The sequence below is a fragment of the Hippichthys cyanospilos genome, chromosome 2 (assembly GCF_059441005.1).
Source record: "Hippichthys cyanospilos isolate Australia breed blue-spotted pipefish chromosome 2, RoL_Hcya_1.0, whole genome shotgun sequence".
NCBI classification, from domain to species: domain Eukaryota; kingdom Metazoa; phylum Chordata; class Actinopteri; order Syngnathiformes; family Syngnathidae; genus Hippichthys; species Hippichthys cyanospilos.
The window spans coordinates 8,716,834-8,740,920 of NC_142370.1; the positions used below are offsets into that span (position 1 = coordinate 8,716,834).

A 24,087-nucleotide genomic window follows, 5' to 3' on the forward strand; every position below is an offset into this window, starting at 1 on the left:
AATCTATGCATCTGAGTTAAAGCTAAAACTTTGTGGTAAACCATTACAATCATTCAACCATCCACAAAATACGCGTGACTGTGACGGTACAGCAAAGGTTAGTTTAGTTGATGTCAGTGCAGCGTAATTTCCGGCAAACCGCTGTCCCACTTTTTCCACACAAAGTGTAGTGAGCACATAGTGTAACAAAAACAAACTACCCGTTTGTCGGCAGGTCTGTTTAATCAGTGACACCTAATCAAGAACCGCGTGCCTATGTGTGTGCGGTCACACTCTGCATTCTCTTTAAGTTGGCCGCAGTTTTAGATGGGGACTTCAGTTTCTGAAAAGTGTAACTTTGGTGCTGAGAAGGACAAAAAAATATTGACGATCAAGAAAAACTATCCGTACATTTTTGTTTTCCATGGTTTTATTAAAGCAAGCTTGTAATAGCTCGAGGAAACAATTTTTCGGGACAACATGCGGAGAGCCGTACTTGCTTGCGGGGGCGGGGATGTGACACATCTTTGTTGACAGACAATCTTTTCTTACGATGTCTCCCATGTAGTGACAAATCTGAGTCAGTTTCACAAAGTTCAAGGGTGAGCATGAAATGCTCCTCAGTTCATCGGTACTTACTTTTGAAAATTGTCAGATTGTCTCAGATTTGTCCAACCACGACCAAGAAAATAACTGGTGGGAGATAAATAGCAGCCATACATGCTAGCAATAATGCCGCCCCCTGCTGGTATATATGGCTGCCTACATCTTTTCTCAACAAATATGTTTCCCCAGCTCCTATAAGCTTGCTTCAATGTAGTTTTAAATCAGATATTTGTCCTTTTCAGAAACACTGACATAGTTTAAAGACATTGGTTCCTATTTTAAAATAAGCCTTACAACATACAGACACAATGAAGCTTGTTAAGACTTCAGTCGGCTGCATCTATTCACATTATCGCAACTAACTTTCACTTGCTGTACATAGGCAAACTGTCTGAAACGATTTGGTCCAGACATCCATCTATCCATTTTCTGTAGGCGTTAGGGTCACAGGTCTCCTGGTGCTTATCCAAGCTGTCAATGGGCAGCAGGCAGGGGGCACCCTGAACTGCTTGCCAGCCAAATGCAGGGCACATAGAGACGAACAACCATTCATGCACCCATTCACACGTAAGGACAATTTAGTATGTCCAATACATCTGCCATGTATGTTTTTGGCGTATGGGAGGAAGCCAGAGAACCCACACAGACTCTGGGAGAACATGCAAACTCCACACAGGAAGGCCAGAGTGAGGTGGATTTAATCTCAGTGCTTTGAACTGTGAGGCGGACATGCTAACGACTACATCACTGAGTCGCTCTGGTCCAGACAGATGCCAGTAAAAAAATGAATGGCCTCTAGAAGGCACTGAAGATCTGGCCGGGCATGAAGTGAAAGTTTTGTCAGGTAAAACAAAAACAACATGGGGCTTTGTTATTAAATTACTATATTGTAATTAAATTACTTTACAGCAATACGCAAGTGATACTACAACAGTGATAGAAACGATAAAAGGAACTGTCACACCCAGTACAAATAAAAAGTGTAACGTTGCCCCTCAAACCATTCGGACTCAAACCACGGATTTCTCTTATATTTCAGGTAGTGATGGAAGGGGATTTACAGTAGTACTGTACATAGACCAGTGTTCATGCAAAGCTGCAAAAGGTTGAACTGAACATTATCCTGACATGTATCTGATGCTTAATAGCATGCTGGCAGCCCCTAGTGGAAACCTGAAGAAACCAAAGGCCCAAATAGTCTTGCGGGTCTATTTTAAACCTTTCCGCCAATGAACTTTGCCTGGCGCCATTCTCTAAGAACACAACACTAGCTAACACCGATCACAGCTCTAGCAGGGAGTCGAGAAAAACAGCTTATCTTTGACTAAAGACAGCTGAATGATTTGAGGAGGACACGTCTGGTATGCTAGCCACAAACTGCATGCTTTGCTGAAGTCAGGCATTCATGTGACTGCTTGAGCTTGCGAAATAGCCTTGAAAAAAGCTGCCAAATGAGTTGATGTCCTTTCTACGTGATTTTGGTGGGAGGGCAGTTTTAATAGCATCGTAGTTCTGAGGTTGAGGACTTGAATTGGGGTTTCGTCCTTCCAATGTGGAGTTTGCAGGTTGCTTGCGTGGTTCATAATTCCTCCAATATTCCGTCTTCTGCACATATTAAAAAAGTGCATTTGAACTTAATCAAAGATGCAAACATTTGCTTGTTTATACTTTACAGTAGACATAAAAAATGTCAAGTCTGTTGGATTTTAGTCATTCTAAATTCATAAAACCAAGATCAATATATTTTTTTAAATTACACCATTGAATACCACCCCAAAAAAAATCTTCTTTTTTTTTTAAATCATTTGGATGGAAAGAAAAAAAATAGAACAGAAACTCCATGATTTAAAATCATTCCAAAAAAAATTATGTTCTACTGCAGGTTTAATGAGAATACAAAGCTATCTTACTATCTTGTCTTATAAACAGTGATTTAAATCATTTTTTTTCTGTGCTTTCAAATTATTGTACAGGATATACTGTTGGTCACATTAAAAATGGCTAAGATAGATTTTTCAAATGTATTTTTTTTATCACAAAACCTCCGTACAGGGGTGTGTAGACTTTTCATATTTACTGTACTTGCGCTGTGATTGGCTGGCTCATGCGTGCACTCCACTTGAAGATTGAAGATTCAGTGGTAAACAGCAGTGGTGCTTGATGATTGAGTAATTGTGAAATATATTTTTAGCCAAGTACCACCTCAACAGCGTTGAGCATTTTCTTTATTAAAAAAAAAAAAAAAAAAACTTTAAGCAGAGTGCTGTCTGATTTATTAAACTTTGGAACTACTTTTTTCACGGTACTGTATCTAATTAATTAATTCAGCAACTCCAGAAGACAGATTATGTATTATCACCTCTTATATTTCTTTGTCACAAATGACAATGAGCATTCGTATAAAACTTAACAAAGCTTAACATAAAAAGGGTATGCAACGTTTTGCGAAGGAGTCATTATAACACAGTTTAGTTAATTCACGTTCCAATTCATTTGAAAAGAAAGCATCAAATTAGATGTGTTTATACATGCTGAGCTGTTGTTAAAACCTCACATTCCCCCTGAAGTGCCACGTATACCCATTTGGGAAGAGCTTGCATTAAAAAAAAAAGATGATATTTCGCCAATGCCAATGGAATAAATTCATTCAGCTGAATGAAGAGTGTTAACTATTAATATATTGTTTCGGCTCTGTTCTCCTCAGAAATGCAACCACAAAAGCCTGCTTGTTGACAAAGTGTTGTAATGGATACACTAGTGGGGGCCACCGCTCTGGCCGAGCAGGGAGCACATCTTCTTCGGCAATTGGAGAAAATGAGAGCTGGCCAGGAGCTGACGGACGTGGTTCTGGTTGCTGGCGGCATTTCCTATGCTTGCCACAAGGTGGTGCTCTCTGCATTCAGTCCATATTTCAAGGTGCGAGTCAGTAAGTGACTTTAGTGCAGGAGCACGGACTAGTTTCATGTGATCATTTGAGAGTAACCAGAAGTTTGACCTTCTGTCCAGGCTATGTTTACTTGTGGGCTGAAAGAAACGAGGGGAGGCGAGGTAGCCCTGAGAGACACTCCTGCTCACAGCCTGGAGCTTCTCCTGGGTTACATGTACCGCGCCGAGCTCCAGCTGTCCAACGCCAACATCCAGGCGGTATCTGCCGCCGCTTTCCTGCTCCATATCGATGGAGCCTTCCGGTGGGCAACAGAACCTGGCTCTTTGCATTTTTATATCTGTGTGACGTTCAAGGTGAAAAGTTGAGCATATTTTTGCTGCTTTAGCCTGTGTCAAAAACACATGGAGGCCAGCATGGATGCTTCCAATTGTGTTGGTCTCTACCACTGGGCCAGAGACCTGGGAGCCACGAGCTTGGCTGACTGTGCTTTCCGATATCTTTGTCAACACTTCACACAGGTAAAGATTGTGTGTGTTTTCTGACATTTAGCGTCATGATGTTTCCTCTGCAGAGGAAACCCAATTTGTGCAGAGGCCCTCTTGAAATCTTAATCAACATGCTGTAAACACAAAGGTTTTTCAAACGTGTGGAGTTTACCTGCTCTCCCCGTGCCTGCATGGGTTTTCTCCATGTCCCCCACCTGCTGCCTGAAGATTACAGCTGGGATAGGCTATAGCACACCTGCAACCCTAGTGAGGACAAGTTGCTGAAGATAGATTGAACTGATGGATGGATGGAATGCTACGGCAAATCTTGGCTTTGCTTAGTCCGCACATTTTTTTTTTCTCCAATGAGCTGCCATGTAACTTTTGAAAATGTAAACGTCCATATTTGTCTATCTTGGTGCCAGTGACACTTCTTTAAGTTCCATGGCAGAGTTCAGCTGCCGCAGGAAGTGAACTGAACAGTTTATGTTTTTGTTTTAAATACGCTTTATAAACTTTAAGTTAATTTCCAAATCAACCATAAATTTCATTCTATAAGCCACTACTTTTTTCTCACAATTTGAACTTCAGGGGGCATCCTGCCTTTTAACAAAGGGAGACAGATGAAGTCGCTAAGAGAGTATTGATTTGTAATTTGAACTGATATTTAACTTTCCACCAGGGGTCACTCTCCGCTACTAGCCGCAGTTGTAAACGTCATATTACTGTTTTGTTGGTGCAGCATACAAACAATCTTCAAGCGTGTCTGTGTTATGTTGAATATATGTTGGTGCTGTTCTTATTTCTAAGCGGTCTATACATGATAAAAATTAATTTTCTGTTCAATTTTCGTTGGTGTGTCCAGTGTAATCCAGTCCGGTCTATAGTCTGAAAAATATGGTGCTTAAAACTGCTAAATTTGCTTCTTTAGACTTTGGAAAGCTTCTATCAGCGTTTGTGAGCGCAAAGGTGTCCAAGGGTAAACATTTCTGGCATTCCCATAAAATTACTGCTTGCGGCTTTGATTTTAATTTTGCTTCAAGGTTTGTGAGGAAGACGAAGTCCTGGATTTGGATGCTCAAAGTCTTGCGGATCTGCTGGCTTCAGATGACCTCAACATCTCCCAGGAGGAGGTGGTCCTGGAGCTGGTCTTGCGTTGGGTGGCCAAGCGACGAGGGGACTCACAGAGTGAAGCTCAGGCTGTGGACTTACTCAGGCGTGTCCGCCTGGAGCTTGTAGATCCCTTGTTCCTCCAGAAAGCTCGGAGAAGAAACCCGGTGGGAATAGAAGCAGATGATAGACATGCCTGTGTTGAACAATACACATACACACAAAGCACTTTACACTTTTGACTGTTTTGTTGCTCCATCAGGTTCTGCTGCGAGACTTTGAGTGTTTTCGAATGTTTGATGCCGCCCTCCAGACCTCGGGTATGTGCGGGCCATTGGCCCCTCCTCGCCCGGCCCTTCGTTACGGGATGGAGACCACCAACTTCCTGATCTGCTTGGGAGGCGTGAACATGGACGGGGTTCCTTCACGTCGCGGAGGCCGTGCTGACCTCAGTTTTTGCTTCACTCCCCAAGACAGAAAGACTTACTTCATCCCTTCTCCTCTGAAGGGCTCCGGGGGCTTTGGTCAGATCTCTGGGGGGGCTGTGACCGCTGATAACAACATAGTGGTGGCTGTAGAGGCAGAAGATGAGCACAGGAGAAAGAGAGTGGATATCTACAGGTGCTCACGACAAGCAAACCCCACTATTTGAATTTAGCGCCTGATTTTGCTTGATTTTTGCTTGTGTTCCAGGTACAATCCTGCCGAGGAGTCCATCTGGATTGAGCTTTGCTCTGCGACACACAGGGACATGTACGCTTTTGGACTGCTGGGTGACTCGCTCTACATGATAGGTGGTCAGATGAAAGTGCACCATCATTACATCATTACGGATAGTGTGATAAGGTGGTCGCTCAGGAGAGGAGGGAGCTGGATCTCTTTCGCGCCACTGCCTCTTCCTTTAGCTTGCCACAGCACCGTTAGCCTCGAGGAGCGTCTTTACGTGCTGGGAGGATGGTCGCCTCAGGTGCAAACACGATATTGTTCTTTTTTACAAATGAGTGAAGCCAAACCTTTTATTAAAATGGAAGTTAAAATGCCGGAAATAGTTTTAATGTGACCGCCTAGCAATGACAACAAACACCCCCAAGCTTGCATTAGCAATGTAAACAAGCAAATGTTAGCCACCACTACTATTTGGTTGCATGACGTATTCATAATGAAGTTTTATAACCAAGATTTTTGGTTTTGTTTTATTGGGGGGGCGTTGCGCAATCACCTAACTTGAAAAATGCTACAAAACACACTTGGTCAACCACTAGGAATTCACCAGCCCCTTGCTTTGTCCAACTTTTTATGTATTTTGTATCCAGATGTCCATTTTTTTTTTTCAATTCACTCAGCAAGCTAATTGTTTGGGCCATGTGTATGTCAATCACACGGTTGTCATAGCTATTCATATGATAACGCAATTAAAAAGAATTCACCTGTTAAATTCATTCTTGCAGAAAATTGAAACTACAACTACCTGCTTTCGTGTCTAAGAGTCATGGGTACTTATTTAATGAACAAAAATCAGAACTGTAACAAAAATAAGAACAGTAGCACGTCATCTCCAGTTGCAGTGGCAGGGGTCACACGTTTTACTACGAGTAAAAGAAGTCGAATGATTGTGAGGGCCTTGACTTCTTTAGCATTGTTGAAATGTCATGCTAGATAGCGTTAGCTAAACTTTAGCTGCTAAAGTAATAACTTGACCACGTTCACCAAATTAACTAGCGATTACTTTTCTTAGAAATAGCTCCTGTGGAGAAATTATTGCATATTTGACTTTTAGTAATATTGTAGTGAACTTCTTTTAAATTTTGAAGCCCTGGTCACCCCTTCCTTCTTTTGTCATTATTTTCCCCTTCATCAGAACCATCCAGATGAAGAACCAGACAAGCTGAATAACCGAGTGTTTCAGTTTGATCCCGGTAAAGACAGGTGGAAAGAGTGCGCCCGGATGAAGTACTCCAGGTACCGCTTTGGCTCCGCTGTTCTCAATGGGGAAATCTACGTTCTAGGTCTGAACTCAATACAACGAATGTGTATGTGTGATTGGCAACAGGAAACAGTGACGGGTACTCTTGTGTTCTTCAGGTGGTATTGGCTGTGACGGAGACGACTGCGGCCAATCACGTCGCTCACTGAGCTCTGTAGAGATTTACAACCCCGAAACAGACACGTGGAGGCCAGGCCCGACTCTGCCCGCGTCCTTACTCTCCCTTCGAAACAATACTTCGAATGCAGGCGTAGTGCAGGGAAAACTGTATCTCTGCGGATACTACAAAGGGGCGAGTAAGTTCAGCAATGGTAGTTCTTGTGCTTATCACTTAAAACCATTAAACGATAAGAAAGAAAAAGGAAAACACAATATTTGATGTGTAAATACACCGATGTGGGTGTGTGTGATTGAGTAGCCATCCAATGGCTTGCTTTTCCTTATTTGTTCGTCCTCCTCGGCAACACTTTAACACAAGGGAAGACAATACGGGGACAGTTCGTCTTCATGAACTGCGCATCTGCTTACTAAATGCACAAAACACGCGCGCTCATAGTGCGAATGAAACAGTTTCTCCCCCCAAATTGGGACTATACAACTCCCTATATCACAGCAGTAACAATATGTCCAATACAATATCCTATTTTTTTGAGGCAGTCATGAGTTTATCATATTGACATGCAGTGTGATGCTGACACTAGCGTATCGGGCTGGATTACTACTAGAGACCAAATCTAAGCATTTATGTCCCCTGAAATGGACATTTGTTTTGGGTGTATGTCTTTTGACTCATTGGAGTTACCCTAATAAGTTATATTGGGGGAGATCCTGGCCTTTCCAATGACGTATTAAGAATTTGGTTATGATCCAGTCAGCCTTGATGTCTTGCGGAGACAAAATGCACACAACAGTGGAAACAAATGAATAAGATGGGTCTCAGGAGGACAATGTATTGGTCAAGTGACTTATTCAGTGTTCCCTCATTTATTGCTGGGATTGCGCTCCCAAAAAGACAAGTGTAATTTGTGAAAGATAGTATTACTTTGTTTTGGTTTTTATTTTTCTGTTCTGTTTTTAAGCATGTTTTGTTTTCATTTATGTTCTTTGTTTGTTTTTTTTATTTTAGTATAATATATGTCTTTTGTTTATGTTTCTTCTTGGATGTTTTTAATTTATATCTTAATTTATTAAGTGAAACTCCTCACCACACACTAAAAACACTTTTTTTAAAGGTAGGCCTTAATAAATTTAACACTAAGGGTCAAACTTGGAAAAATTTGCACCAAAAAAAAACTGTGAACTGTGTTCAACTGAGGGAGCAATGTATTTTGATTTTTTTTTCTTTTTTTTGGGGGGGAATGGCAAATTACCAAGCCCAGTATCTATATGTGTCTTCTTATTATCCGTTATTTCTCTATCATCTGTCTTGGCTCCAGGCCGTCATGAGATCATCACCAAGGAGATTTGGGAATTGGATCCCACCAAGAACGCATGGGCAGTGTTGGAAAGACATGCAGCAATGCACGACAGCTACGACGTCTGTGTGGTGGCTGACCTCAATCCGCGCGACCTCCTCACACCGTGATACGTCCCTTTATGGCTCGGAGCGACGGCGCCGTTTCAAGCGAGGAACTGAGGGAGGTGAACTTGCGACCTCACAAGCAAATTTACAGCCTGAGTTGCCCCCGGGAATCACAAACGGACTGTGGATGTGAGAACTCTGGGCGGTCTTGTTGAGCAAACAAGCCAAGCTCCGTCCTGTCTACAAAGGAGGGAAGGAAGCTCATCAAACTCCAGGAAAGAACTGGATAGTCACAAAGTTATGAAATTATGATGTTCTGAATTTTCTTAGGACTCTTCTTGAATGGAATACAGATTGATGATGTGTTATTCTTGCATCTAACTGTAAGCAACCGCGTTCTTAAAATGAATAATATGCTGCTGGTACATTAACTCACTTTGGTCAGGTGACATTCATAAGATCAGACGTGACTGGTTGTTACTTGAAGAACAACACAGTACATTTTGTTTGCGTATTTTACTCTAAAAAAGACTTTCTTCAGTCCAAACAGTCAAATTCAAAAGCAAAACAGACACTTGGAGAAGGGTAAAATATGCAGAGAGGATCCAAGTGTAAATTTTATTCCTTTTAGACTGGGACTAAATTGATTTAAATTCGCTTGATTAAAGCAAGATTTTATTTTTTGAGCCATACAGCCCAACTCTGTTTGGTGCCCGTCCAAACAGCGTAAAATTTAAAAGTGAAAGTTATCCATTGAAGAGGCTAAGATATTGCAAGAGTAAATTTCACTCTGATTAGACTGGGATTTGAGTAAGATGTTATCTAGAAATGTACTGTATGTGTTTTGATTTTCAACAATAGAAAATGTCAAAATTGCTGACAACAGGTAGCATTTGCTGCTAAATTAATATTCCAGAAACACAATATTAATCAGAATGCAGCGTTTAGACTACAGTAGAGAACATAGAACGTATTGACCACAAAAAATAATGTGCCTTCCCCTTTAAATGGACACTGTGTAAGATTTTTTTCATTAAAAAGGAATAAATTAACTCTTTATCATTTTCAAAACTTTGCAAATAAATGTGTTCTTAATGACCAAAAGTAAGTTTTAAACATAATCGTAGGTCTATTTATATAACATGATGGGTGTCACTGCTCCGGAGGCTGCCATGTTTGTTATAGCTACGGACTGTCTTAACTGTCAAATCTTACACAGTGTCCCTTTAAGCATGCTAAATTCTGATTACCCTGTTAAAAATGGCTAACACCAATAAAACACTAAGTTATCAAATAAAGTATTTCGCTTTTTTTCGTTTTGTCATGTTATCAAAACACGTATTGCAAATAAATGAAATGTAAAAAATAAAAAAACACCATTTTGTACTTTCGTGCTGCATCTTTTAGAAATTGTAGTTTTTGTTGTTGTTTTTGATTGCGTGTTGCAAGTGTAAATGCGGTGCGTGAGCGCTCCTCCCATCTATACATCCCCACTAAAAACGCACGAGATGGAAATGAATTTAAGTAACAACTGTTGATGGGGACGAGCAGGCTCCTCGCTCGGTAACCACGTGACTTATCCCAGTGTTGCCTGTTGCTTGCAGTTGATTGGCGCTTTCGCAGTGTGCCGCACTGTTCACTGACTGCACACTCACCTCTCGTTCTTCTTGGGAACGTGTGTCATCCCATCTTGTGTGCTGATCTCGCGCGATGGGCAGACGCGACGGGGACAGCAGAGGCGCGATGAGCACCGGCGACCGCTCTGAGCTCGGCTGCCGGCAGGGCTCTCCTCGGAGGCTTGACGGCGCTTGCGCGTTGCCGGACCCAGGCGCGGCGGACGTGGACGAGCGTGCGATGGAGGTGAAGAAGCACCAGCACAAGCACAACTTGAAGCATCGCTACGAGCTGATGGAGACGCTCGGGAAGGGCACCTACGGCAAAGTCAAGAAGGCGGTGGACAGAGCAAGCCGCAAAACGGTCAGTGTACATCATTATTACGGCAAATGTCAGATGAGAGATCGTCACGATTAACTCAAATGCTCTCATTCATACTACTAAAACATGTATTTTGCTATTATTCCAGTATAGTGTGGGAAGGTTCAGTCGACTGAGAACTTTTAAGGGCATGTGTTTTGGCTTAACAGTAAAAACGTTTGACTTGAGTGTCTGTGTTACAGACAAAGCTGAGCGATTTAATTTTGCTTCACAGAGTATTTCAGTGGTGTTGAATCTAGTTTAGAGCCTTTCTGTTGTTTATGTGAGTGGTTCTCAACTAGGGCAAGACTGGCCATCTGACATACATGGCAGATGCCCGGTGGGCTGGAGACATTTGGGGTCAATGCGGTGCTACTTAACTACTATCTTTCGTTTGACACTAAAGGATCTGCCCACAATTTAGAGGGGGGCAGCCAGATCATCATTTTACACATCTTTTTATACAATCTGTCTTAAAAATCTGTGTGAAATTTGGTGCATCAAATGTTGTGTATTACATTTTGGGTATTGGTGACTACTTGAGGGTTGCATACTCTAACTAGTATAATCTGATTTATTTCTGGTTCGTCTGTCAGAAAAATGCATCACTAATGACAGTGTACATCCATCTAAAACTATACAAATATAAAAGCTTTCAACATTTTGCAAAAGAGTTACTATAACACAGTTTAGAAATAAATTGCCACATGTTCCAAAAAATCTGCTCTTAATTTGAAAACAAAAATGAAAAAAGTGTTCAAAAGCATTACATTACTGGTGCTGATACCTACAGAAACTCTTAAAATCTCACAAACTGCACTCTCACACACTGCTGCTGCGCCTTGACTTAAATATTGTGCTGCAGCGCAAGCTAGCATAGTGCCAAGTGTTGCCAAAACGTGATCTGTCTACAGCAGCATGCTGCTGATTGGTGATCTTAGGGATAAATGCCTTAAATAAAACGAAACAAACCAAAACAAAACAACAAAAACAATACATTGTTAAGCCCTACAAAAATGAGTCAAAAACTGAAACAAAAACTCTACTCCATGGATTTGACTTATCTGATATAGCCTCCTGAGACCCAGCCTATTACTTTGTGTCCACTGTTGTGTCCACTTGTGAATTGCATCCCACCCAAACACATAAGAGATCCTTGAAAAGGGTAAGATGTCCTCCACAGAACACACTAGGACTTAGTAGGCCAGCTCCAATGTGTCAAAAGATATAGTCTAAAAACAAATGTTCACTACGGTGGGTGCAAACAATTAGGGTCTCAGGAGGATATGCGGCATGTGTAGTGTGTGTAGTCGTGTACACACACATGTGTGAGCTCATGGTTCGGATGCTGCTCTTGCTTCCCGTGCTACCCGACTGAGATGCCTTTGGACTGACTCAGTCAGCACTTGAACATGGGGATAAACTTTTCCACAATAGGTCTCCTTCACAATGGCGTATGACGCCAAACGCACTTACACAAACAATGATGCACCCCTTTGGAATATCTATTGAAATATAAAATGCACTGACAGACAAACATGTCCGTTTAGTCATCCCTTCAGCTGTTGCTGTTGCTTGTGTTGCCAGCACAGGGGAACCAGCTCAAGCCGCTCCAAATGCCTTTTGGGCTTTGTAGTAAACAAACACAATGTGATAGGGATAATCCTTTTCATACAGAGACCAGTGAAGTAAAAGTGGCACAATTTCCCCGGCTGTCGACATTCTAAGTGAAGGATTTGGGCAGACCCGTTGGAAGTTGAGGTTAGCATTGCAAAAGTGGGCATGTGAGTGTGGGCTGAGTGGTTTGGGTCGGGCAAGGGTAGCTGCTAAATTCCTTGCACCACTCGTGTGCACATACCAAGGATTCCTTGCAACAAAACGGACATTATTTTTGGAAATGGGCCTGAGGGGGCTGTTGTTTGATAATGACCGCGGAGAGAGCGTGCAGGAGGCTACCGCTGCCGTTGCTACGAAATGGAAACGTTGCCGGGGCATCGCATCAAAGACAACCACGGCTTTTACTAGGTCATCATCATGTCAGCTCACTCATCTCTATGTGTGAAGTTCTGAAGCACAGTTTAGACAGTGTGTTTATGGAATCCTACTTGTATAGCAGGTTTTGTGTCCAAACCGCGGTCCGGGGGCCATTCATGTTTTGCAAAAATGAGATTTGAAGCTAATACAGTAAATTTGATGTATATTCTTTCGGAGTCAAACAAATCATTGATAAATCATCAATTAATTGATAATGGAATTAATCAACAATTATTTTGGTAATCGATTCATCTTGAAACCTAAAATATCCAGATCTCACAATTTCAACTCTTCTCAATTTTATTTATATCGAATTTTAAGACAGACTTTGCTGTGTGCAAAGTGCTGTAAATGAGGCAAAATTACATGCAAGAACAAATGCAGTGAAATACAAACAGTATTAAAACAGCAAACAAAACAATAAATGATAAATGTATTTCAGGCACTTGACAGTAAATATCCGATTTATTTACTCATGAAAAGAGACTGATTATCATTGTGTTAATTCAAACTAAGACATTTACAAACATCGATAACAATCTATCTTAAATGCTTATTGTATGTAAACATTTCTTGCATCTTTGATACAAAATTACAATTAACTATCTTGTACGTTTTGATTTTTTTTCAAATACTTTGTTTTAAATGTTGTTTTAATATATTTTTAATAATAATAAATATTAATCAAGTCCAATACAACAGACAAAAAAGTTAGTGTGTAGTAAAGTAAAATTAAAAGCTATTCTCAAACAACTGATCATCCTTCTTCTGTAGCTGTTGCTGTAAATCAATACATTTAATATTAACTTTGAAAAGCTCATATGTGACAATACTTGACAAAAATTAAGGACATTTTTGATCAGGGTAAAATAGTTTCAATTTTGTGAACTAAGAGGTGGTTGCAATAATGTTTTCAATCTTTTTTTTCCTTCACAATTTTTGTTCTCTGTTTTAAGAATTCCATTAGATTTGGTGAACTATTACTCAAAACGCTTGAGTCTTACATAATGATTAAAGAACATCATGGAGACCGCTCAAGATATTCCCCATTCATAATGTAGAATTCTTGCTGTATGTATATAACATTGACAGGATGCCTCTGACGAAGACATTCCATTTGAACAAAGTTTAGTCATTTCAGTACGTCTTCATAACTCCCACAGTGGCAGCTATGTTCCTCCTTAGTTTAATTGTAGCCATTATTTGAGGTCGCGCCGAAACATGACGCATATGTCACAAGTTTTCTTCCACATGAGATCACACACATGCAACTTTAAAATTGCTGTGAGTGCCCTCAAGGCTGAACTATGCCTAGAAATGTATCTCTTCCCTTACTCAGCTGATTGACACTGGATAATACCCAACAGAATGTGTTGACGTGTTTTTGCGCCGTCATTTAGAATGCCTCTGAGCCAAATAAGATGTGTCACCAGCCTAGCGCAATTTAAGGATGCAAGTATTACATTTGGCAGTCGGATGAGAAAACAATCGTATTTCCGCTGCGCTTTTGAGACGGTCACAAGAGTCCCTGGAGTGTGTTCTGCTTGTTTACATAACTGACACAGCTGATGGAGCATGTGAATTGGGGCTCAATAAATGTTGATTTCCTTCAGCTGAGAAAAAGGAAAGGTCCATTGGCGGCCCATGTCTACATTTCAGATCAAGTTATTGATCCCACGCATAAGGATTTCTGTTTATTTATTTTTTAATGATCTAGTGAGTTGATGCGAGTCGATATACTGTATCTACTCATTGTTTATTATATTCTATACATACAAATTTTTAGACCTCAACATAATATACCCATGGTAACTGATTAGCAATTAGCATTGGTAGGTTAGCAAGGTCAACAAACAGTCTACAATTTAGTTCACACATACATCATGATAAGTGCACATTCAACATGTGTCCTTAAAGTCACTTACAGACAAATGAGACCATTCTTCAACAATATTCCATGAATAAATCTAAGAGTGGAGCTGTCTGTTAGCTACAGTGAGGTTAAAAACTTCCTGTTCTTCTTGTTCATCATATTCTTCATTTTGATGAACAGGCTGGGCACGTTTTATGCTTCACTCCTCACTACTGGTTAAATTTGACCACCTAAAACTAGCCCATTATTTATTTTTATATCTATTATTATTCATTATTATATTATTGGACGATATACTACTATACTAAATTAATAATTGTGTACTGCTGTGGTATGCCCTTTTCTACTTTGCACATATTAAAAATTAAATATTTTCTTTGTCGTTCAGCTTCAAAGTGGATATTTTTAGTCAACATATAGTTTTAAGATGACCAACCCGGATAGGTCAACTTTTTCCTCCCCAACCCTAAAGTTAACATGCACTGCCAACCCAGTTAATATAATGTTTGACATCTACAGTATGGTGGTCAAAGTCAGTGAATGAACCCAACATAAAATGTAGTTTGTTGCTAAATAGAATGTTCTGCTTTCTGGTATGCATTTCATGTGCTAAAAAGGTTTAGCAGCTCCTCTGGAGGGTCTACTTGAGTGTTGCGTGTCTGCCTCCCGGTTGGGGGTTACACTGGGGTACTGTAAGTGCTCAGGATTAAGCAAAGGAGTGTGAACAGTGCAGCTGTCAACCTTCTGCCCCTGAGCATGTTCGTGTTCACCATCCAGGCTTTAAAACCCCTATAAGCACCTCTAATACCCAGAGATTGTATTTATATCCATGCAAGCATCATCATATCCCTTATTGTATTGATTCATGTCTTTGTTTCCATCTGCGTGACGAACCAATCGATGAAATGTGCAGTTTTGTTTTTAAATGTAGACCGTTGAATGGGGAAAAAGAATTCATTTCATGACTTTGATATGCTGTTATGTAGTTGTAACAAAGTGCCTTTAGATACAAGTATTGTTATGTGAACATCATGAATAATTAATTGTGACTTTTTTATCCCTCTTGTTGTGTGCATCTTGGCCACATGGAGCAGTATAATACAGTCATTTTCCAGACGTCACTAACTCTCTATAAATTGCAGTAATATGAGTACCGTAATTTTTCAAAGAGAATAAAGAAAATATGCCTGCATAAGAAGCTATATTATATGTCTACATGTTTTGCACCACCATGTTTTGAAGGGTTATAACACAGTAAAGCTGATGCTATTTATCCAGAGTGCCCGGAGAGAACCCACGCAGGCTCGGGGAGAACGTGCAAACGCCACACAGGAAGGCCACAGCATGGTCCCACCATATATTGAATATAAAAAACTGAATGTGCTGAGGTGTGTCGTGATACAAGTTCTCCATTTCCGATAATATATAAGTATTGCATTCAATACCAATATTGAGCTGATGCGATATCAGGAGAAATTATAAATGCTTTTACTGTATATTTTATTTTACAACATCAGATGTTTTCTTGTTTGTTTGTTTTTTTCTCAGGTGGCCATCAAGACAATCCGTAAGGAGTGCATCACAGATGACTTGGACAAAATTCATATCCAGAGGGAGATTGAAATTACCTCCTCGCTACGGCACGCCCACATCATACGCTTCCTCGAGGGTAACAATTCTTACTTCATTGCCAATAGTCAAATCAAATCCAAATATAAAACCAAGAAATCCGAAGTCCACATTTTAGGGCTAGTCATAATACAGTGCAGCTATGTAATTTGTTTGACCATTATGATAAATATTTTTATGTGTTTAAGCTTGCCGCTCCAGCTCCTTGCTAGCTTGCCGTCCCAGCCATTTGCTAGCTTGCCGTTCCAGCTCAGATTGCCGCTAGGGCTGCATGATTACGGACAAAATAATAATCACAATTATTTTGGTCAATATTGAAATCATGATTATTAATAACAATTATTCATCGTGTTTGGTCAAGCATGTTTATTTATTGCCCTTTTTTTAAACAAGCGGTACATAAACAAGGCTTGATACTTACAAATAATAATAAAATAAATAAACTAAATAATAATTTAAAAAATTAATCTCTTAAGACATGGGAACAACTTGGGACACAGGGCTACGCAGCTAACATACCTGCTGCCTGTAAACCAATGAAAAAACGAGCCTACTTAGAACCAAGCACATTATTTTCTTTAAAGCAAATTTTAATCAATTAGCAGTCAAATTGTCATTTTCGGTCATTTCAAACCAAATTTGTTCCATTTTTTTGCATTTTTTCAAAATGGGTCTCAATTGACAGATAGTTTGGTATAATTTAGGAATCAGGTGAAACTCAATGCAGTTTCACATTTGTAAATAATGTATTAGGGTGAGAAAAGAAGACTCTTTTGTCATGCAAACATGTCAGAAACATTGCCCCCTGGTGGTAGGATGTCAAGTTGCTTGATTTGACTTGTAATCAAAAAACGTCATTGATGGCTTGCTTCTGATGCTACAAAAACATTTTTCCGTAATTTAACGTACCTGTGAAACTCTGCATTAAACGACATATTCAGTTCCTTCCATTAGACCCATATTCATCTGGCCTTTACGATCCTCCGGCCTCTGAATATTTAATGACCTCTGCAGTTATATTTGCCTCGCCGGTGGAAACGATCCCAAATGTTTTCCTTGTCTCGCCGCAGTGTTTGAGAGCCGCGATAAGATTGTGATTGTGATGGAGTACGCCAGCAAAGGAGAACTGTACGATTACCTCCTGGAGAAGGGCAAACTTCCGGAAACAGAAGCCCGAAGCATCTTCAGGCAAATCACGTCAGCTGTCCACTACTGTCACAAGGTTCAAACGCGCACACTGAACTCGATCAATGCATGGTGACTTTGCAAAGTCGACATTTAATGTTGAGCACTGGCTGAATGACGGCAGCAGATAAAGTATTTCAACCCTGCAAGCAAATACACCACTAAATCTGCTAAATCCTAATCCTAATACCGCAGAAAAAAATTTGACTTCAGTTCTCTTTGGGTTAAGAGCGCATTAGGCTGAGATTGTATGTGTACAGTCACACACTGACACATTTAACAGGCACGTTTTTTTAATCAGCTTTATTTCCACTTCCATGCTGCTGTATTTGCGTAAAAGAACTCAATTCCTTTGTATTGTTTTTTACATGACATCAGCACCCGTGTGCTAAAATGAGTCAGGGTGGAAACTAACCAAGCCGATTTACAGTATCTATAAGTGCATTGTTATCAAAATCAGGCACCACGTGAGCATCCTCACTACCTTGTCCTTTTTGTCATGAATCACTCACATTTAATACAGAGATTATCATGCTGTTTTGACAGCTTTAGAGTATCCAGGAAGGTGGATTTTCTTCGCCTTGTGCTGAGACAAAGTTTCCCCAAAATAGACTTGAGTACTCCCATGTGAATGAATTATTGAACATTCTGCTCTTCCATGCAGGGCACTGCAAGAGCTTGAGAAGATGAGCTAATTCATCTTGAACCATTCTCCAGTTGAATTGATGTGGTGGATAAAATTGAAGCAACGCGAATGTATTCAGTCATATATTACTTATATATTAAAAGAACCCCAGAGGAATTCAGCTTCACTGGCACACAACTTGCAAAACGGCGCTTTAGTGAATGCCAAGGGTTAGGGTTAGGGTTAGGGTTAGGGTTAGGGTTACTTAAAAATAGCTGACTCTTGGTTCCTAGTACCACTGAATTAAAATACAGTGGCATAGCAGGCCTAAGTGTTTCTCAAAAAACAATGCAAAAACAATTAGAAAATAAATATGTTGAATAGTATGAATATTATAGCTAGAACATTATTATGAACTTAAACACAATCTAAAAACTAGTGATGTTTGATGCCCACATTTAATCCCATGAGCCTATGAGTACCTTTAATTAGTCCTTAATACCAGGCTCCGATACAACATGAATTTTTTATTTGGAAAAAAAAACATAGAAAAGATAGCTCACTGCACCCCATTACAGCATTTACAGATTACATGAAAAATGAATGGTAATTTTCAATTCATTTATCAGTCTCTATACATACACCTACAGAAATCGTTTCCAAAAGGACATCCGTCACACATGTATGCCTTGAGTCCCAGTTGTAAAATGGACACAAGTAATAGCAGTATCAGCCACCTTTGTGAGTACTAATAACTTGAATTAAAGCCCTGTATCAGCCTGATAGTGATGATGCCTGTTATTGGTACTCTCCCACCCCTATTCAAAACAGTTGGATCAAAAGTCATCCAAAGCATGTCAAAGCGGGACGACCCAACCAATCTTTTTGAGTTATTTATTTTAACCAAAATGTTGGGTCGGTCCACTTTTGATTTAATATTGGTTATTTGGGACGCAAACATTAGAGTCTGATTTATTTTTCTTTTTAAACCAACATATTTTACAATCTAAAAACCATTGGGTCAAAAATAATCCAAATCAGGCCAAAAGGAGACCAACCTACTTTTTAAGTCATTATCGGTAATTTGATTTGATTCTTTTTTTTTTTAATGGGGGAAAAAAATCTCTTCTTGTACTAACGATTCAATGAAATGGAATTGCACATTCAAGTTAAATAAAAATGTACCTAAATAGTGTAAATGCTGGAAAAACAAAAGGTTCTTGGGTTATGCAGACATTTTGAATTTACAAGTGAAATACAACTGAAGTGCACTGATTCTTTTGAGTACCATTAGAGGGAGCCCTTCTGCAGCACCACACTAAGATTACTGCACAAGCTTGACACTGTCCATGTTAAATGATGTATCGAGAATGTCCTGAGAGCTATCCTATTCATTTGTGATGACTGTGGTGGACATTTGTTTTTCGAAAAGGACTGTTGGTGATTTAAAAAAAAAAGATGGATCAATCTTGATAAACCACTAGTGAACAATTTGAATGTTGATGGTTCCACACATTTGTTATCTCTCGCAGAACGGCGTTGTGCATCGAGACCTTAAGCTGGAGAACATCCTTTTAGATCAAGATCTGAATGTGAAGGTATGGAAAATGATCCTTTCTGTTTGGAAGTGGTGAAACAAATTTAGGTCAGAAAAACAGTCTTGTGTTGTGAGAATGATTTAAAAGAGAATGTGATATTACTCGTCATTTTTATAATGTGTTGACGGATACATTTGGGCATGTGAGTTGCCAAGCCAAGCGACCACAAGCAGAACAAATTTAGCTCCAAGGCTTCAAATCAAAAAGTTTTCACTGCCTTATTTGGATTTTTCATTCCATGTATGGCAGCTGCGGGGAATGCAAGGAATCTACTGGTAATCGTCACAATCAAAGGGGTCCAATATAATTTGTGTATATAATCCATGAAAATAAATCACTAACAAATCACTTATAATAAAATATACTGTTAGTGAAAAACAAACCAAAAATGAAAATAATAAAAAAAATAATGCTTATTATTATTTTATTATTGTTGTTATTTTTATTATCATTATATTTTAGTTTATTTCCAGCTGGGCCCATCCTTCCTGTGTGGAGTGTGCATGTTCTCCCCAAGCCTGCGTGTATTCTGTCCAGCCACTGGCTTCCTCCCAAATTCCAAAAACAAAACAAAAACGGGATAGGCACCAGCAAGCCTGCAGTCTTTGTGACTCAAGAAAATGGCTGGATGAAAATACAAAGGGAAAAAACATTCGTGGTGTACAAATAAGCAATTATATTACACAAAAGAACTTACAGAACAATAATAAAAAAAAGTAAAATAAAAGAAAAAAGGCAACTGTTAACTAACAATTATATAAAATGAACAAAAATATATACTGAATGTATAATATGTAGCATAGTAATAAGAAAATAACAAAAGCATAAAGCGTAAAACAACCATATTGAGCAAAAAAAAGCATTTAAATAATAAACAGAGAAAATACAAATCTGGAAAAATGAATATTTATTGAAAAAAGGCATTTACTAGAAACAATATTGCATCTACAATGAAAAAATGTAATGAAAATATGTATACACTACAAAAGAAAAACATAATACAAAATATTTTTGACATAAAACTGAAATTGAAAAAAATGCCGTAAAAGAAAAAATATTCGGCAAAAAAAAATAAATAAATAACGAAGATGATAAAACATTCACAGTGCACAAAAAGCATTTTCAATACCCCTTGTAACCCTTGCGATAAACAAGGGAACCTTGTATATAATGCTTCTCCTCTCAGTTGGTGTAAGCATTCACTTTAAAAATAACCTTCCAGGATTCACGACGGCTTGGTTAACCTTCCGCAACATAAGCACAGCAACTCGTGGTTGCTCTTATTCCATAACAAATGTGAGTAATGAATCTGCGACTCTCTTCCATGGAAGTAAAGCCGTGTTGAGTACTTTTACTCAGTGAGACGCTGATAGTGTGTTGGCGTGTGTGTGGTCATAATCTTTTCAGATAAAGAGGAGCCTCTCTATGTTTGCTCATGGCCCTCATGATTCTTCCATTACGTGCCTGCCTGAGAGCAATAGCACTGTCGTGAATCGTAAATGATGTGAAGTCGACGTTCTGTGACCGAGTAGAACTATGACTTTGGCTTCTATGCATCAACAAACACATGAAACAGTGATGTTTTACCAAACGTTTTGAAGTCTATCTTCTCTGTTGCTCATTTTATAGCTCGCCGACTTTGGCCTTTCCAATGAGTACCAGAGAGGCACTTTGCTGCAGACGTTCTGTGGAAGTCCACTCTATGCCGCTCCAGAAATAGTGACTGGGCTGCCCTACCAGGGACCAGAGGTCAGTCAGAATGACGTGGAGTGTCAATACACAAGCCATAAATCTCCCACTAAATTATGTGCTGATCTTTTGGTGTAAATTTGATATAAATAAATCAATTAGATCAATAATAAATCAATTGAACAATATTGAACATATTCCACATCCTATTCGCAGTAATTTAGCCAAGTAATAACTTTACCGAAAGTGTGATTTCAGCTCCCGACTGTCCTTCTTTTGCATTGGCCAAAATACTGTAAAATGGTTAATCAAATCCATAAACCCAACAAGCCTTTATCTGTTTTAAAAACAAAGTGACCAAAATGTTCAGACAACAATAATGCATACGTATTTACAATCTATATTAGAGGACTATCAACCCAAAGATTTTGGTGACGATAATTCCCTTCCGCCCTTGTGATTGTCATGATTTATGTGATGATGTGTGCCAGGTTGACTGCTGGGCACTGGGTGTGCTGCTGTATGCGCTGGTGTATAGCAGTATGCCGTTTGATGGGGCCAGTCACTCAATCCTCAAAGAGCAGATATGCCAAGGTCGTTATCGAAGACCCAACCCCCCCTCAGGTGACCTTTTGCAAAATTCATCTCCTTGACTGCACTGTGCAAATTTTCATTGCACAAACAAGGTGCTGTAAATGTATCTATTGTATTTGGCTTGGTTGTGCATTCATTAGATCATGAAATTAGTTGTTGAATAATCAATCAATTCTAATAGAAAGAGCTCTTATCGAGAAATATTGCTGTCCACAAAAAATCTGTACGAGTAAAATTAGAATGTTTTAACGTCAACATTGAAAGATATACGTGTTATCTCTTTATTGCCTTGTCTTGTGTATTAACTCTTGACTTGTCCTGGCCGCCAGACGCCTGCGCTCTTATCGACTGGCTGTTGACGGTGCGCGTTGACGACAGGGCCACCATCGAGGACGTGGCCAACCACTGGTGGGTGAACTGGGGATATGAGGAGAGCGTGTGTGACTGCGCTTCATCAGAGCAGCCCGACTGCCCTTCCCCCCTGCTGGCTCGCTACATCGACTGGCAGAACCGGGTCGTCAACACTCTGGCCGCGGAGCCGGGAGGCCTCCCTGCAGAATGCGTCCGTCACCCCTCTCATCCCCGGTACTTCAGCTTGCCTCTCCGGGCTGAGCGGGGAGGAAGAGCGCGAGGAGGAACGTCCAACGTCAGAAAGTCTCGCAAGGAGAACGCCATTCCCCAGAATACACAAGGAGGAGCTTCTGCCTGCGCTGGGCCGTCCTCCGCTGAACGAAAGAAACCCAAAAGTATTCTCAAACACCAGAGAAGTTTTGACTCCGTTTTGAACAGCCCTCCCAAAGAAAGTTCACACTCGGGTACCCTTGATCCCCATCTTCATCCAAAACATGCACTTGGACACACTCAAACTGAAGTCCTGTCCACCAGTCCGCTGTCTCCTTGCACTTTCAGACAGCCCTCCTCGAAAATGCCCAAGAAGGGAATTCTGAAGAATCTCGATGGAGGGGAGACCGCTTACGTCTCCCCAGAGACCAAACCAGGTGTCCAAGATGCCAAAGACCCCTACTCAAAATTCCAGCACACATTTGTCCCCGCAGCAGAGGACAGTCCAACCATGCACACGGAGGCAATTAGAAGACGAAAGGGGATTCTTAAACGGAACGGCAAGTTCTCGCGCAGTCTGGACCTTCCGGACGAACGGCGCTCACCACCACCTTCTCATCAAGCGCCATTCCCAGACACTCTCCAGCAGTTCCTGCGGGCCAAAATGGCCGCCAATGGCCACCAGAGCCGGCCCTCCAGCGTGGTGAGCGAGGACAGCCTCTTCTCCAGCGAGTCCTTCGACCTGCTGGACCTCAGCAGCCAATCGCACTGCAGGTTCTTTGGCCAGGAGATGCAATGCAGCACATATAGCTCAGAGGAGGACCTGAGAGGTGAAATAGAAGGCCATGAACCCAAGTGCTGATGTCCATCCTCAGAATGGTAGAGAATGTAAACACCCTGGAAAGTCCATCCATCTTTTATCATCATCGAGTTGCGGGCGTGCTGGAGCCTATTGCATCTGTCTTCAGCCAATCACAGGGCACACACAGACAAACTACCCTTCACTCACAACAAACACATGTAGGGGCAATTTGGAGTGTTCAATACGCCGACCATGCATGTTTTTGCAATGTAAACCAGATTACCTGGAGGAAAACCACACAGATACGGGGAGAAAATGCAAACTCCACACAGGAAGGATGGGGAAGAAAGCAACCCGTGGCCTCTGAACTACGAGGCGGCTGTGCAAACGGCTACGCTGGAGAGTGAAAACATGAATCTGTTATGATTACGTTTCTGCATTGAAATCATTTACTAAAAATGCATTTGGTTGTGCTGCTAGTGGAAAGCACTTTTTCTGGATGTAATTGACTTTGTTGAATGCCAAATGGGTCTATGGTAATTCCACTGGATTTTAGATGCTAGGCATTGCGAGCAGTAGTTTAAGTGACATGTATATTTGAGATTAGAGAAAATTGCCATTAATTTATTGAAATGTTAAGGAAAATTCCATGTTAGAAAATGTAAGCCTTTCTTTATGATTTGTCAATGTCGAGTACTCGTTCTGAAATCAGTTTGAAAAAGTGGAATAAATATCCCTACTTTTGAATACCACCCTTGCATGTCACAAACATCCACGTGTCATTGGGGACAATACATTGTCACATAAACAATTATGATTCACTGACCAAATTTTGTCATATTGTTACTTTTTTCATCTTATTTCCTTGTTCTTTTAAGATTATGTCAAGAGCAAAGTACATACATGGCCATATTTTGTTTATTGTTTCATGAGTACCATGGCAACTGAAA

The 24,087-nt window shown here is 40.3% G+C and overlaps 2 protein-coding genes and 1 long non-coding RNA gene across 3 annotated transcripts; 2 read left to right on the forward strand and 1 right to left on the reverse strand.

The window, feature by feature from the left end:
* The first annotated feature begins 1,904 nt into the window (after positions 1-1,904).
* On the forward strand, positions 1,905-9,525 carry LOC148427145 (kelch repeat and BTB domain-containing protein 12-like). Its single transcript, XM_088409073.1, has 10 exons — positions 1,905-1,946; positions 3,290-3,501; positions 3,592-3,773; positions 3,858-3,990; positions 5,001-5,234; positions 5,330-5,688; positions 5,761-6,034; positions 6,926-7,073; positions 7,150-7,347; positions 8,488-9,525. Exons 2-10 carry the CDS (start codon positions 3,331-3,333, stop codon positions 8,634-8,636), a joined length of 1,848 nt encoding a protein of 615 aa, XP_088265199.1. The 5' UTR covers positions 1,905-1,946; positions 3,290-3,330; the 3' UTR covers positions 8,637-9,525.
* On the reverse strand, positions 4,945-10,363 carry LOC148427146 (uncharacterized). Its single transcript, XR_015864916.1, has 4 exons — positions 10,229-10,363; positions 8,607-8,813; positions 5,383-5,639; positions 4,945-5,263 (listed from the first exon to the last, which is right to left on the reverse strand). It is a non-coding gene; the product is annotated as an uncharacterized LOC148427146 (long non-coding RNA).
* On the forward strand, positions 10,194-23,889 carry LOC148427147 (NUAK family SNF1-like kinase 1). The gene is made up of 7 exons (XM_088409072.1): positions 10,194-10,550; positions 16,003-16,123; positions 17,154-17,305; positions 19,426-19,491; positions 21,121-21,240; positions 21,672-21,804; positions 22,104-23,889. Exons 1-7 carry the CDS (start codon positions 10,284-10,286, stop codon positions 23,195-23,197), a joined length of 1,953 nt encoding a protein of 650 aa, XP_088265198.1. The 5' UTR covers positions 10,194-10,283; the 3' UTR covers positions 23,198-23,889.
* The last annotated feature ends 198 nt before the right edge of the window (positions 23,890-24,087 follow it).